The sequence below is a fragment of the Phyllostomus hastatus genome, unplaced genomic scaffold, assembly GCF_019186645.2.
Source record: "Phyllostomus hastatus isolate PE091 unplaced genomic scaffold, TTU_PhHast_1.1 phas_scaffold_21, whole genome shotgun sequence".
NCBI lineage: Eukaryota > Metazoa > Chordata > Mammalia > Chiroptera > Phyllostomidae > Phyllostomus > Phyllostomus hastatus.
The window spans coordinates 36126677-36143486 of NW_025334017.1; the positions used below are offsets into that span (position 1 = coordinate 36126677).

A 16810-nucleotide genomic window follows, 5' to 3' on the forward strand; every position below is an offset into this window, starting at 1 on the left:
TCCACTGAGCCACACCAGCCAGAACAGGAATCAACATTTTAAAATTCCTCCAGCATTCTCCAATATGACATACATCAAAGTTTAAAAAAGAGAGAGACAACACAACCATGCTTCAAACTCATGACGAGTTTAAACAACGTACAAGCAGGACAGAGAAGTGGTAAAAACCACAGTGAAGTGCTTGAAAGCTGGGTCTAAATCCCGGCTCTACCACTTACTAGCTGTGTTACTTTGGTCAAATAACTTAACCTCTCTGTGCCTGTTTCCTCACCTGTAAAATGGGGTAACAACAGAGTAGTTAGGAAGATTGACCTAGTTAGCATTTATAAAATGTTTGGAACAGTGCCCAATACACGGTAAGTGCTATATGTCATTTTCCTTCATTAGCAGTTTTTGAAATGAAGAGTGAACTATTCAGTTCTAGATATAGAAATTCTTTCCCAGTTCTAAATGTTTGAAATCTTTCACAATTACCTCTGGCTTACTTAAGTTCAGGTTTGTATGATGAAGATAAATAAAATGAGAAAAGGGGGAAGGTGGAAGGGTCTATTTAATAAGGACATGAAAAGCTAACATTTTTCCAACTGAGAAGAAGCTAAATAAACATGGTATGATTAAATTGTGTATGTACATGAATAGAATGGGCTCGGCAAAATACAGTTGACTTTTTTCTTCTGGGCCAAATCTTTGAGTAGCAGGAATAAGACTAAGAACGACCGGAGCATAAATGCAACGAAAAGCTGGCCAGCACCAGCCGGCACTTACTATGCACAAGGCACCGTGCATATTACAGGTTATGATGTCTCATAATCCCCATCCATGGGGTGGATTAGATACTAACACTACTCCCCTTACACAGATGAGGCTTGGACGACTAACCAAAGTAACAAAGCTTGTAAATGCATGAGGCGGACTGCAGAGCAATCTGACTCCGGAACCTGGGCTCTAAGTCTAAACCAATGCAGGAAGCAGAGGAAAACATTAAAAATGAGAAGCGGGAACACTGACTAACTTGATGATTAAGGAAATATTCTCTTCCTTAGCAAGTAAGTTTTTAGAGGCCAACACTGATGATGGAAACTGAAAAAAACAGACCATCAGTCTCTCTCAGTAAAGTGATGCTCAGTTTCCTGGGAAAAAATCAGAGCCTCTGAATGACAGTAAGTGTTTTGCAATGATTGAAAACGAAGGACATGCAACTTGGAAATCAGGGAGCACTATGGTGTCTTCGTGACTTCTAAGTGGGTAACGGATCTACTTAGCTTACCTCTTTGATCCAGTGGCGGTATTCATTAACACCGAAAGTTTTTTTCATCCAAAGTCCATAGATATAGCCTGAAATCCCCTTCAGTACCCACTCATCAGACCTAAGCAAGAAGTAAAAATATGAACTTTAATCATAAAAATTCTTTACCTAAAACGGAGGTTAACAGGTGTAGTGTAGACTTCTCTGCCTCCTAAAGAAAACGAAAGTTAGTAACAAATTATTTGGTTTCCCCACTTCTTCCAGCTGAATTCCACTTGTACCCTCTTCACATCTGGCTTCACCTCCAGCTGTGGGACTGCCGCACAGTCTTAGGTCGGCACCACGTGCCTGCGCGCTGCTTCCCTCTCGCCCAGCTCTGTCCGCACCGTCTGCCTCAGACACTCGTGCCTGTGGCCAGGACTGTCCTGCTGAATTCTTCAAGTCCACACTCTGCTATTACCAACCCCATGCACAGTTATCGGTGGGTATCCAAGACCTGATGGTAAATTACTTAACCAATGTTCTCAATAGGAAAGGCAATTGACACCTTTCATTTATTTATTCATTCGTATCTTTATCCATTCATTTATTTGTTCATTCAAATATTTCGTCTACTATGTTCCAGGCACTATTCTTTTTTTCTTTTATTAAAGGTTTTATTTATTTATTTTTAGAGAGGGGAAAGGAGGGAGAGAGGGAAACATGATGTCTGAGAGAAACAGCGCTTGGTTCCCTTTCTCACCCCCCAACTGGGAACCTGGCCTGCAACCCAGGCACGTGCTTTAACCAGGAATCAGACTGGCAAGTTTTCAGTCCGCAGGCCGGTGCTCAATCCACTGAGCCACACCAGCCAGGGCCAGGTACTATTCTTTAGTGAAATTATGTGATTTTAAGAACGTTACAAATCCAGGTTCGATTCCCAGTCAGGGCACATGCTTGGGTTGCAGGCCACGGCCCCCAGCAACTGCACATTGATGTTTCTCTCTCTCTCTCTCTCTTTCTCCCTCCCTTCCCTCTCTAAAAATAAGTAAATAAAATCTTAAAAAAAAAGAAAGTTACAAATCTATGAACAAAAATAAAAAAAATTAAAAAAAAGAAAGTTATAAATCTAGAGACTTTACCCTCTGCCCTCTCTCCTCCCACAAGAGAGGGGAAAAAAACCCTATTTACATACTATTTATAACACAGAATGGTCACAGTTATAGATATAATCTTAACAGTGTTTCCTGTGTTTCTTCATCTCAAGTTAATGAAAACAAAAATAAAAACTGTTCTTATCTCTTACCTCATTCAAGTAAATTAGTACAAAGCTAGGCACTAGCAGGAAAATCCCTATCTCATTATCTCTGTTGTAGAGGACCTTGAACATTACCAACTGATTGAGCACTGACATCAGACTCTAACTACATAGTTTCCTGTACATTCAAGTCCTTTTATCTACAGTATTCACTCAGTTTCTTAAGAAGTTTTGCTGTCGACTTCCAGCCAAGATAGAGGCATAGGTAGATATACTTTGCCTCCTCTAACAACCAAAAGAAGGACAATGACCAGTTTAAAAACAAAAAAAAAACAACCAGAACTGCCAGAAAATCTAACTGTATGGAAGTCCGACAACCAAGGATTTAAAGAAGAAACATTCATCCAGAATGGTAAGAGGAGTGGAGACAGGCAGCCAGGGCAGAGAGGTGGCGTAGCAAGGTGGCGGGCGGCTGGCGGACTGTGCGGTCCCATATTTGCATGCAGATAAACCGTGAGGAACAACTGGGAAGCGAGACAAACCACACAACCCAGGGTTCCAGTGCGGGGAAATAAAGCCTCAAAACCTCTGGCTGTAAAAATCTGTAGGGATTGCAGCGGTGGGAGAAACTCCCAGCCTCACAGGAGAGTCTGTTGGAGAGACCCACAGGGTCCTAAAACACACACAAAACCACCCACCAGGGAATCAGCACCAGAAGGGCTTAATTTCCTTGTGGATAGCAGGAGAAGTGACTGAAAGACGACTGAGATCAGAGTAAGTAGCATTGTTCCCTCTCTGACCCCTCTCCCACATACAGTGCCACAATGTAGCAAAGGGGGTTGCCCTGCCCTGGTGAATTTCTAAGGCTCTGCTGCCCCCTTACTACATAACAGGTGTGCCAAGACAAAAAATATGGCCCAAATGAAAGAACAGATCAAAACTCCAGAAAAAGAACTAAGCCACAAGGAGAGAGCCAACCTATCAGATGTGGTGTTCAAAACACTGGTTATCAGGATGCTCACAGAAATGGTTGAATATGGTTATAAAATAGAGGAAAAAGTAAGGGCTATGAAAAGTAAAATAAAGGAAAATATACAGGGAACCAACAGTGATGGGAAGGAAACTGGGACTTAAATCAACAATTTGGAAGAGAAGGAAGAAATAAACTTTCAACTGCAACAGAATGAAGAAACAGAAATTCAAAAAAATGAGGAGAGGCTTAGGTACCTCTGAGACAACTTTAAACGTTCCCACATCCGAATCATAGGGTGCCAGAAGGAGAAGAGGAAGAGTAAGAAATTGAAAACTTATTTGAAAACATAATGAAGGAGAACTTCCCCAGTCTGGCAAAGGAACCAGACTTCCAGGAAGCTCAGAGAGTCCCAAAGAAGTTGTACCCAAGGAAGCACACACCAAGGCATATCATAATTACACTACCCAAGATTAAAGAAAAAAAGAGAATCTTAAAAGCAGCAAGAAAAAATTTATACTCATTATTTCTCTTTAAATATGTATAGAATAGTGTCTTTAAGATGAACTGCTATCGTTAGCACAAAAGTCTGCTGACACTACAGGAAAGAAAAGAAAAATAAAGTTTCTCAATTCTTTTTCTCAGTAGTTGTAAACTTTGAAATTACTTACCAAGACATCCTGGATATGAAACATCCGAAAAACTGCTGGGCCAAGGACTGGGCTAAACACCTTCTGGTCAAAGGTGTCTCGTCTATAATCATGGCACTATGTAACAGATTTGTGCTGGAAGTCAAGAGAGACAGCTAGTTATTACAAAGAAATAAACAATTATTGAGTCAAAAATGAAATAATCACACTTTTAAAATAACAGAATTTAAGTTAGGCATAATAGAGAAGAGACTAGAATATTCTCTTGAAGTTCTTTTGCATCTTTTCAAAACTTAGCTTGAACACATAATCTTGATACATTTTGCTTAAAGCAAGAACTGCAATGTTTCCCACTGATTTCCATGAAAATATATTTTGGGGAGGGTGAGTGGGAAACATCATCAGTCAGATATGTTAATTAGAAACTAATCCTCCTACAAAGGGCCCTTCTAATGTGAAAAATCTTTTTCAAACAGTAACTATTACAGATGAGAAAATGCAGGTCTACATAGAGTAAAATGATTGACCTTGACATATAAAACTTCTGAAGATTTGAAACTTTGCAAGGAATGAAAGAAAGAAGAGAGATAAAAAGGGTAGAAAAAGAAAGAAAATAAAACTTTCCTTTTTTCTTACAAAAAATTTGACAATATAAGTGAACGTTTAAGTAGTGCTTAAAAAACCAAACTTCTCACCAGTTATCCACAAAATAACTCGTAGAATATTTTCTAAATTTGCATAATCAGAAAAGAGACTAAAAAATATGTAAGACATTAATATCAGTTAATTCTGGATAAAAATAGTATGAGTCTTTTGGGGTATTCTAAAATTTTCCTCTTTATACTTTTTATATTTTTTAATTTTAAAAACACTAGATTTTCTACAAAGCTAACCATAATTAAAGTTCAACACATCTTGAAATTGACCATAATATGAATAACTTGTCTTCGAATCATTGCCCTAATTAAGCCTTGCAAATCTGAGGCCACACCAACCTAAAAATGCTCATGGAGGCATAAGCAGCGACTTCGACATAAGCCTCATCGACGAACACAGTCTTAAAGCAGGAGTATGGGTATCGACACGTAAGAATTTCTTCATAAAACTCAAACACTTCGTGAAGATACGATGTGGTATGTTTAAGCAATGGAAGAAGTTGGGGTAAACAAAAATGAGTAACCTGAAAATAAAAGCAAGGAAGAAGATCATTAAATAAATTAACATTTTATATTTCCTAAATATCTACAATTGAGATAGACTGAAATATTCATGTAGATCCTTCTTTCCCTTTTCACAAATTCATGGTACTAAAAGAAAATGTGAGCATAACATCAGAGATTACTTTTACTATATTAACAAAATATTTATTGTGTTTAAAAATCAAATTTATGATGGATTGTAAGTCTGTAAAATGCTTTTAAACGCAATGAAATAAAACTTGGGTTTCAAATAAAGTTGAAATTCTTCTGCATATGCATATGAAGCAAAAAATATTTAAATCTCCAAGACTATTAGATTTACCTTTGATATATAAGTATCTAACCTAGTGAATATTGCATGTCATAGTGTTATCTTAGTAATTAATCGTCAATGTTAATCATACTATCTTTACCGCACACCGAGAAAAATTACCATAGCCTTTTTTCCTTTACCATCTCAACCTCATACAGAAAGCTGCAGTAAGTTTATTACTTGTCATGAGGTAAGAAATGCCTACAATAGAATGAGTAATTCTGACTTTCTCACTAGGCTACATCACTCACGCCTTGGACACGACACACAAATACCACATTCCATCTCACTGATCCAATTTAGGATTCTGTGCCAAGTCAATGGCATCAACAAGGTCAGAGTTCACTCTTACTGATCTGAGCTAATGTTTTTGAATTGGACAGAAGTTTGGTAGGTAAGGAGAGGAAAAGAGGACATCCCAAACAGTGTCAGAAATAGGAAGAAGTAAGAAACGATCAGGAAAATCTAAGTAAACTATATTGACCATATGAACACAAATAAGAAAGTATAAGAAAAAAAGCTAAAAAGGAATATCAGGGTCGAATTTTAGAAGATCTTAAAAGCCATCCTAAAGAGTTCTGTTTACTGCAGGATTGTGGAGGCAAGGAAAGTTTAAACGTATGATAAAAATTACTCTTCTGACAGCATTATAAAAGATAAGTTCAGAGAAAACCGTAGTAGTGAGGGATGAAAATGCATGTATTATCGTTGGGCAGGGCCCAAACTGCATCATGGTTAATTAACACTCCTCTTGGTTCACAAACAAAAAATAAAACACACCCCCTAAAAAGAATTCACTTTCAGACAAACCTACATGATTGCCTCTACTGATACTGGGGCAAAAATGAGAACTATTTGAGACAGAGAAAAAGATACGGGCTCTAAGTATTCAAGAAAAATACCTGACTGTCATTTACCTTTCTCTCATGCAATGGTTCAGAGTGGGAAAAAGAATTCTTCCAAAATACAAAGTGGGTACTAATCAAATGTTGATTTTAAGGTTGATCAGTTACCAAAGATAATAAAATTCACTGCCAATCTTACCAGTAAATATACTTTTCAGAGACATTGTCAAGACAGTAAAAGCAAAGCTCTTCACAAAATATCTTGGATATTTTCCAAAAGTGATTTCAAAAATCGTGTGGATTTCAGGAAAGCAAACATCAGAGCAGACCAAGGAACTCACCAACAGTCTAAACCTAGCTGCCCTCATTTTTGCTCACACAACTCAAAGAAATGCTGTTGAGATATACATGGTCAAGTATAAACCTTACGTTAAAAATAATAACTAAAACTGAAACCATAAAGGAATAATAATAAATAATAAACTCATTCAAATGTTACTTTAAATGTGTACAGTAGCCAAGAGGGTCAACAACCAACGAATCGCTTTCTAACCATCAGCAGTCTCACGCTTGGGGAAATATAAAAACACTATCTGACCTATAAATGGATCAATTATTTATTGAAGGACATGGGGCGGGAGGAAACTGGAAGAAGCCTTCATGAGTGTGTTGAACAAAATTCTAACCGTGCCTCAGCCTCTTCTCTTTCCCTCTACATACGGCAGTGAGAACTCACTTGCTCTTTCATTCTACCGCAATCTTTCAGACCCAGACATGGGACTGTAGCATTCACAAATACACGCCAGACAAAAAGATGACAGTGACACTGAACATAATTAGTTGCAGAAATCAAGCTATATTCTCTAATCAAAGTCTACTTGAAGCTCTTTTGAATGCAAAGTCCTCTGCTGGAAAAAAATCTGAAGTTTATCTATAGTATGACAATATTTTGAAAGGAATTCATTCAGTAATTCAATCATTAAAAATGTATCAGACAAGGGAACATTTTCTTTCTAGTGATATTTCTGACAGTTAAAAGAAGAGCTAAGAAAACCTCGGTATTTCACTAATGCCCTTCTTTTTCTCAGGAGTGAAAGGGTATAAAGAGAAGGAGGAGTAAGAAGCCATACCTCATGCATGTACGGATCTACAAGTATCTCAAAAGGTCCGATGGCCAAGGAGATATTTGACGCAGCTGTGGGAATGGTCAGCATGTAATGGAAGGTCTTCTTCCTCATATCATGGGTGTACACTGTCTCCACCAAATCTCCGTTGGAAACAGCCACCATTGCAGCATCTACTGTAAACTCTAATTTCCACGTACACAATTCAGAGTACGAGTCAACACATGGGAACCAAAACCTAGAAGGAAGACCAACAGCATAAGAAATAGGTTGGAAGTGTAACCTACGTCACTTTCCCAGTGTATAAACTATTTTAACGTTCACGGAGCATCTACAAAAAGGTTTTAGCTATTAAACTACTGAAGCTGTTCACTGTGCAACCTGGAAGAAAGTGATTAAAGATAGAAACATGTCTCCAAATATTGTTTGGCAATATTAAGTAAATATATCGTGTGGTACCTTCGGTTCAAAGCCTCAAAAGAAGTAAGCAATTCTTAGTTTGCAATCTTTAAATTAGAAACAGAGTAAGTTTCACTTGCACATTCCCTTAGTTTTGATTCAGCGTTCGTTTCTACACAATTACTGTTCAGAATCTATTTCGTACATTAGAAAACTGTTTTGGAGTATATAATGCATTGTGCAGATTCAAACAGTGCTGGTAAAGCCATACATGAATGCCTAGTTGACTTTCCACTAATTCAGGTCAGGTTTTACTATGTACCAGAGTTTGTACTCGGTACTGAGACAACAAACAAGTGTATGATATCATCCCTGGCTTGGAGAAGTTAATAATCTGAGGAGAAAATGCTTATTATAAAGCAGTATTTCAATAACATGTAATGAACTATAGAACTATGAGAATAAACAACTACACATAGTGAAGCTAAATCTCACTATCACCGTGTTCAACAAAAATGCCAGAAATAAAGGGCATGATGCATATGCTTGCATGCACCGTATTTTGCCACATAAAATGCACACCCATTCTTTTAGTGGTGTTCATGTATAATGCACACCCTTATTTTTCCCTCAAAAATTTGGGCAAGTGTGCATGGTGCACAGCAAAATATGGTATGTAAAATTCAAGAACAGGTGTACGTAATCTGTGCTATTTTAGAAATGAGAATAGTGATTATCCTACAGCAGGAGAGTATCAGGTAGGGACACAATGAATGAAAGTGGGTGGGGGGGGGAACTCGGAGATGCTGGTAACATTCTTTTTCTTGAAGTGAGTGTTGATTGCATGGCTTTGTGCACTTGTGCGAATTTACTGAGCTTTCTACATACAACTTGTGTAATTTTCTATGCTTTACTTCAATATAAAGTTAAAAAAATAAAAGAACTGAGATGATTTTAGGACAGTGGACTTGCATATGAGAGAGAAAAGGAAGGACATACAATTGAGGAGGAAGGACAAATGGAGCAAGACTCAGAAGAGGAGGAACAAGTTTGGGGGGTCAAGCTGGCACTTTTCATTTTACGCTAAATATGTGTTCTATATTTACACAGAAAAATACAATTGAAAAATAAAATGAACTGAAATGCATAAGAATGAATAACCTACCTTGTGGAATTCTGATACCCACAAGAGAAGACATGAGCACCTCTCTCTGCCATACTCCCCTCCACACTGGGTACCACAAAATGAAGGCCTCCTTTTGGCTGATCCAACGAAAAATTGATGTGTATCTTTAGCACCTTTAATTCTGCAACAAATAAATACACACACACAATGATACATAAGTACATAATTAAGCAATGCTGGTCTATGTTACAAGGGCAGACTTACACTGGACGTGAAATAAGAACCAAAGGCCCAGTTTTACATGACAAACCACACTACTTCACCCCGTTTTGGCTTTCCCCATCTCTCCGTCTCCGCTAACTCGGCAGCCTGCCTTTACTCAATTGCAGTCACTGCTATGTTCTCCCAAGACGCAGCTCTGGCTATGCTGCGTCCTCACGCCAACACTCCTGTAGCATCTGACAATGCTACACTGCCTAAAGGAAAAAACTCAAAACTCTCACAGGGGACACTTAAGTCCTTCTGGATACAATTCCAGACTTACGTCAGGTCAAATATGTGGTGACAGAAAAAGCTCTGACGTTAGGTGGTGAGCCCACAATGCACTATACAGATGATGCATCGCAGAACTGTGCACCTGAAATCCGTATCATTTTATTGACCAGTGTCAGCCCAGTAACTTTAATTTTTAAAAAAATAAAAGGACACAGAAGCCCAAAATAAATAGAAAAAAAGCAAAACCAGACTGACCGACAAAGTTTGTTCGCTGACTACATCACCCCACAGATAGTTAACCCCGGCAGACTTTGGGGAGTAGGTGAATGAAGGAGTGATGGAAAAGCCTACTCAAGAATTCACATTACGTATCACTTATTATGTTTTTGGTCTTGTCTGATTTCTACAGAATAAATGTGCTTTTACAATTAGGTTAAAGTTTCTTTTAATTTTCCCCCAAACCTTATCACATAGGAACTATCTTCAATCTCTGAACATAAAATGATGACCTTCCATGCCTGTCCCCTGAATTGGATAAACCTCTCCCCCACTGGGAAAAGATACCCTCATGTGTAAAAACTACCAAAAATATGCAAAATCAAAACAAAATGTCTGCCATGGTCAGTGTGGCTCAGTGGATTGAGCACCGGCCTGTGACCCGAAAGGACACCGGTTCGATTCCTGGTCGGTGCACAGGCCTGGGATGCAGGCCAGGACCCCAGTGGGGGCACGTGCAAGGCAACCAACCACACATCGATGCTTCTCTCCTCTTCCTTCTCCCTCCCTTCCCCGCTTTCTAAAGATACATAAATAAAACCTTAAAAAAATGTCTTTTACTTCCTTAACATGGTTAATTAGTATAAGGCCAAATAAAAGTATTATATGTAACACTTTTATAATAATAAAATAACTACAGTATATACTAACCATGATACATATTATGCATAATTATTATAATGGTCATAAATTTATTTGAGAAAATAAGAATCTAGAAATAATGAGACTATGCTCAAAAGTATGCAGAGTGAATGCCAGAAACTCTATGTTCTAGCCTTGACTCAACTGCTAATCAATGACCTTCAGCAGTTCACCTACTCCCTTTGGAATTCAGAGACTTTTCTGTAAAAGGAAGACATTAAACCAAATAATTGTTTAGGATCCCTCCTGCTATAAAATGCTATAATTCTAAACTGATTTGATATTGTGTGGGTTCTCAAGTCGTGACAAACTATTCCATCCATCTAATTTTTTTTTACAACTTTCACTTTAAAAACAGCAGTGAAATAAGCTGATTTTTGTCACAGCCCTTGACTGCTGTTTTCCCATCAGCCTGTGATCCGATCCTTTGTGGAAAAAAAAAAAGATTCCAACTTGGGTATATTTCAATGTACAATTGTGACATTATTTTCATGTAAAAGTTCTAGTCACTAAATCTAATGGAATTGAGTTACACAGTCAACATATTCGTGGTGTCTTACCATCTACGTGTTTCCATAACTCTGACGGAACCTTAATGCAAAGTTCTCCGTTTCCCGCATCGGGATCCACAGCACTCACAGCAGCAGCGTACGCATTGGAAAAATAATTGAGATTTCTCCTGGGGGGTTAAAAAAAAACATTAACAGTAAGCCATAGAGTTCACCAAGCATCTTCTTACATATGTGATACCGTTTGTTTGAAAGCATTACATCGTCTCACATAATTTGTAAGAACATTTTGGGCAAGTCCTTGTTGCTCTACTCACCGTGACTAAAACTACTGAACTACAAACTCAATGATCTATCGTGTCCACTCACCAATGCTATGTGATATGATGATTGTCACATTATTCAACAATCTGGGAATGCCAAAGCCCTACAGAAGATATCTCTGGTTTTTTTAGGGGGTGTCCCCCCTTGTATGTCTATCATCATCTGTCCACTAGATGAATCCACAAGGTACAGTTAGTGACATTTCCCTCGCTTAATAAATTTTTACTGATAAAAGTCAGAAATAGCCTCAATACATGCAATATAATTAATTTAAGGTGAAGGAATGAGCTATTTCAGACATAATATTTTACATGGCATTATAAAGTGGCAAAAATATTTTATAGAGTATTTTATAGTCATCTCTCTCTGGTCTACAGATTATGATGATCGCCTAACTTATTAAAATTACATTTAATATTTATGAAATATTTTTAAAACATTAAAAGTAAAAAAAATGGCTATGACAACTTAAAGTTCTGCAACAGTACTTTAAAACCATAGTCTGAAGAAGGAAAACAGTAACTTACTATGTTGGGCAGAACTAATAATATTTCTTGAACCAAATGTGCAGAGTGGTAAAAGTAAAACATATTAAAATTAGAAAAAAATGCCCTGGCTGGTGTGATTGTGGGCCAGCCTGTGAACCAAAGGGTCATCGGTTCGATTCCCAGTCAGGGCACATGCCTGAGTTGCAGGCCAGGTCCCCAGTAGGGGGGCACATAAGAAGCAACCACACATTGATGTTCCTCTCCCTGTCTCCTTCCTTTACCCTCTCTCTAAAAATAAATAAACTCTTTAAGAAAATAAAAGAAAATTAGAAAAACAAAACAAAAACAAACCTGGGAACAAGACTAATTATAATCATAGAAAAATCTACTGAAAAAAGTAATCAAATCATGAGAGACATGACTGTTAGAAATATCAAGTTTTATGGTGTATAACTTACTGTTTTGATTCACTGTGACAAACTTCCAAAGTTGGATCATTATAAATAAAAGCAGCTTCTAAATCATTGATCCTTACTCGGTATATTCTACACTGTTTGCTGTTTAATTTGATTCTATTCAAGTTTGCAACTGTGGGAAATATAGTCAGTTCCACAAATCCCTATAAAGAAAAGAATAGTAACTTCATTATAATTTGGATCGGTATGTTTTAGAACATATTTCTTTGATTTCTACTACTACTACTATTGCTACACATAACACACTCCAGAGACAAAATCCCACATAACTACTACATATATACAAGTGCTCTCCAAGTCACCTGCATTTCAAACATGATAGTCCTAGTGACTAAGTGGGTGTGAATTATGTATGATTCATCATCCTGGTGGTTCACATTCACTATCAGTGAACATGAGACCACCTGCTAGGAGAAAAGGAAAAGGACTCACTACTCTCAAATATATTAATTTCTAGCCAGACTGGAACCTAAACAAGGAGGAAGGGAAAAAAATGACAGGGCAGAAAAGAAAATCAAAACCAGGCTAGTGAATGAAAAAACATGCCCCCTGCCCCCAAACAGGTAAGAAAACTATACCAATGAAGCTAACCAGTACGAATCTCTGCTCACGGAAGGTAAACCAGGACATGTGAAGAGACAAGAGCTCCAATAAATATTCAGCCAAGTAGGGAGAATCTACTGCTGCCACTTAGAGGAGCAGATACTTCAAAATGCTGGATGACTTCCAACCAAGCAGACACAGAGGGCACATGTATACATACACACATAATTTTACCAGGCTAGCTGTGTGGTGAGCAACCTGAAAAATGTACCTTAAGACACAAAAGGCAACTAAATACACTGACTGGCCACCGCCCTCTTATGTTGAATCAAATGGGAAAGACAGATCAATGAAACATGGCACATCGGTCCAGGAAGTTAAAATCCTGAGCTGAACACTGACGTTCTCAAACACAACTATGGGAGGGCATGAAACAGTAACATTTCAAGGGCTACAAAGTGAACAGAAAAATTTCAGAAGCTGTAACAGGAATATCTAAGATGAAAGGCAGGCAATAAACATAGAAGACTAGATTATAACAATTATAATGGCTACTGTTGAATGAGCACTATTAAATGCCAGATATTATACTATTTTCATATGACAATTTTAAAAGATAAGTACTATTATACTTTTTATAGCTAAATTAACACAGTTAAGAAATTATATCATTAATAAGTAGAAAACTGAGATTCAAATCCCCTTCTAGATAATCCGAAAATTATTTTGACCCACTATGCCATAATGTCTCAGTATAAAGCTTTTTTTTTAAAATGCACAAATTTTTAGATACCATTCAACCCAACTGTTCAAAAGCCTAGTAATTCCATTGCTTTTTCCCTCAATTCCTAAATAACAGGAGAACCATGCATCCTTAAATTACACCATCTGGACAGATCTATGTGGAAGCAAATGAGAACAGAAGAGACCAAATGCAAAAATGCGGTTGATGAAGTCTCTGTGTTTAAAGGTATAAACTGTGAGCACTTTTAGAGAGGAAGACCCAAATTCCCTTAATTAGCGTATCAGCAATACAATGACCATCTAACACAAATGAGCTTGGATCAGCTGAAAGACAGCAAACAGAGCCAAGATAATGTCAAAAGTAAACCAGAAAAGATTATGGAAAGTGCTGTCAACAGTTAGCTGCATGGGTGGGCCATAAGAAGAGGATAGGCTTTCTAGATGAAGGTTAACAGTAATAAAACTGCAAATGGAGTGTATTTCACGAAGAAGGTGCGGAAAGCCCTATCTCGTATCATCAGGTCTCTGACACCACCTAGAGCCCTAACCTATACTGGCCTACCTGGGTTCAGACCCACGGACTGGCCTCCAATCTGTTATCCTTAGCAAATGGTGTAACTGCAACCCCCACAACCCCACACCCCAGGTCCTCTAACATCTCACTTACTCTCATCTAACATCTCACTCTTGCTCCTTGCTCTCTCCCCACTTCCCAGCTGACCATCCTCCCAGAGCCCCTATCCTACTTTAAGTGACCTCTCCTCCTGCCATTCAACCTTTTCAAAAACTCCTTTTCTACCTTCTAGCCTTAGATAAAGCATCTCTTAAATCCCCCTCGACAAGAAGCTACTTTCTTTCACTCACTATAAATGAGTAAAGGGGAAAACAGGAAACCTTCTAGTTTCCACTGCTACTCCTAGACCACTTCCAGATTTTATGCAGCATGTAGTAAAGGAGCAAGGGCAGTATAATGTCATTGTTAAAGGCGCATGTTCTGGAGATAGACTGCCTGCATTCAAAGAACCATATGCAAGGAATATTGAAAGAAATTCCTTAAATAAGGGAACTGGATTTAATGAATCTCTAAGGATCCTTAAAATCTAAGAATCTATGAGTCTTATGGAAAGATGACATCTTTAAAATCTATACCACTCATCCTAAGTAAATAAGTGGGAAAGTTCATGCTATAACTCGAGGAAAACAAGGTTTCACTCAGATTTTCGTCTATTTAATATAGGTCCCCGTGAGAGAGTAAATTAAGTACTTGGGTCGTCAAGGACTTTCCTGGGATGAAAACATACCTGCAATCTATTCATCTGAATGGGAGAGGGCGATGTTACTAGATTTCGAACACCTCTAAAATGCCATTAATCAGCAATGCCACATAAACCAGGTCAGCCAAGAATCAGAAAACAAAGCTGGCCTCTTAGCAGCCAAGCTAAGCCAGTGCATATTCTAACCTTAATCTTTTCACAGGAGAAATCTCATGTGGGCTTATTCTTCTTTTAAAAAAAAATCTAAAATATCTGATAACTCAGGCTTTCCTATTCCACAATAGATCAAAAGGAATAAAATGTTAATCAGGCGATAGGGGAAAAATAAAAAGAACTGAGCAGGCAGCCAGTATACTGCAAGGTCATGGACCGTGGAGTCACACAGATCTGAATGCTAATTCTCAGCTATTCTTGAAACAACTACCTGGAAGGGACAGTTTCTAAGTATTGTAAAGGGTGGATTTGTTACCGCTTATGATTGTTGACAATATACTTACCACAACCGATTTTCTCTGGAAGTTTATGTTGTTGATGCAGACGACCTGATGGGTTGTATATAAAAAAAATACAAAAATAAAATAAGTAAAGAAAGTACTTCTATTATTAAATGAAGCATAATTCTACCCAAGTACAAGCAAAGACTATGTTCTAAGCAACTCAAAAATCACACTTTATCTTTCACCTACAAATGTGGGTAACTTGCTCATTTTAAATTTGGCAACAGCCACGAAAGTAAGTGTCTTTGGATAAATAGTTTAACACTTTAAGAAAAAGTTTTATCAACCTACAAGGGGCATTAAATCTGCTATATTACACTCATGCAAAGCATTTTCTCCTAAAAATACCATTTCCATCACAGTGAGTGGGTTCTCATTACCCACTAGGTTTCCCAGGCCCACCAAGTCAGTTTCAAGCAATCACAAAATAAACTAACGAGAACAAAACCTAGAAGAGAAAAGGAAGATATACGAAATACTTATAATTTATATGGCCTTGGACTTTCAAAGCCCTTGTCTCCTTTCTTCCTGTTCATTCTGGCGGGCTCTAACCCTGTCGGCGGCATGAAGCGGCTCTGCAGCTTGCCCCAGGGCTGCGGGGCATTACCAGGCTGCGGCACCTCGCACTCCCCTGCTCCCTACAGTCAGGCTACGCGGCCGGGGCTCCCTCGGCGCCCACGTCCGACCCTGCCAGACCCGCCGCTTCCAACTCGCTCCCCGCGATCACGTCGCCGGAGCCCCCCAAGCTCCGATCACGGAGATGCCTCTTTCAGCCACTACTTATATCCACAATCAGCGGACAAATCCCCTGTCACCTGACCTTTACGTCAGCGGAAGTGGGGCGGTGACAAGGGCCGGAAGTTTGTAAGTGGGCGGGGCTTGCGCGATACAGTAGGGGTTTTACATTTGCCCTTGGGTGTACTGGGTAAGGACTGCTTAGGGTTAGGAAAGCGAATTCAGCTATTTATTGGGTAAGTTGAGAAGAGCAGGAAGGAAAGAAGGAAATGTTTACATTTAGAGATATAAAAGTCTAGCGCGTTGGGGCAGGGTTTGCGACGAGCCAGGGAGTGGAGGCTAGTAACTGGGAGTTCTGACCAGAGGGTGTTGTGTGAACAGAAACATCAGCGCACTGGGCCTCTAGAGATTTAAGTCGTAAAATATGTAATTAGATCCCAGGTATCTGACTCAAACTGCAGAGTTCACTAGCCACTGCAACTCAGTATTTATTTTTAAAAATAAATGATCCATATAGAGAAAAATTTATTGAAAGACAGGAAACGTAATTTTGAAGCTATAGTATCTGCGTTTCATGTGTTTGAGAATAAAAACGTTATAAATTTCAATAGCAGTTAAGTCTTGGTTGATTGTGGATTGCCCACTAACGTTATTTTTAACCTTGAACCAGATCACTTTGGCCTGCCACCTCCCCATGA

The 16810-nt window shown here is 38.5% G+C and overlaps 1 protein-coding gene across 2 annotated transcripts in view; it reads right to left on the reverse strand.

The window, feature by feature from the left end:
- The window catches only part of TAF2 (TATA-box binding protein associated factor 2), a 54624-nt gene extending 38444 nt beyond the window's left edge, over positions 1-16180 (reverse strand). For both annotated transcript variants that reach the window (XM_045861337.1, XM_045861336.1), the window contains exons 1-9: positions 15861-16180; positions 15378-15432; positions 12302-12462; positions 11083-11201; positions 9149-9290; positions 7591-7822; positions 5099-5283; positions 4125-4238; positions 1268-1367 (exon numbers count right to left, since the gene is read on the reverse strand). In XM_045861337.1, coding sequence (XP_045717293.1) covers positions 1268-1367; positions 4125-4238; positions 5099-5283; positions 7591-7822; positions 9149-9290; positions 11083-11201; positions 12302-12462; positions 15378-15432; positions 15861-15943 — 1191 coding nt within the window. In that variant the 5' untranslated portion in view covers positions 15944-16180. The remainder of the gene's footprint in view (positions 1-1267; positions 1368-4124; positions 4239-5098; positions 5284-7590; positions 7823-9148; positions 9291-11082; positions 11202-12301; positions 12463-15377; positions 15433-15860) is intronic.
- Between the last annotated feature and the right edge of the window lie 630 nt (positions 16181-16810).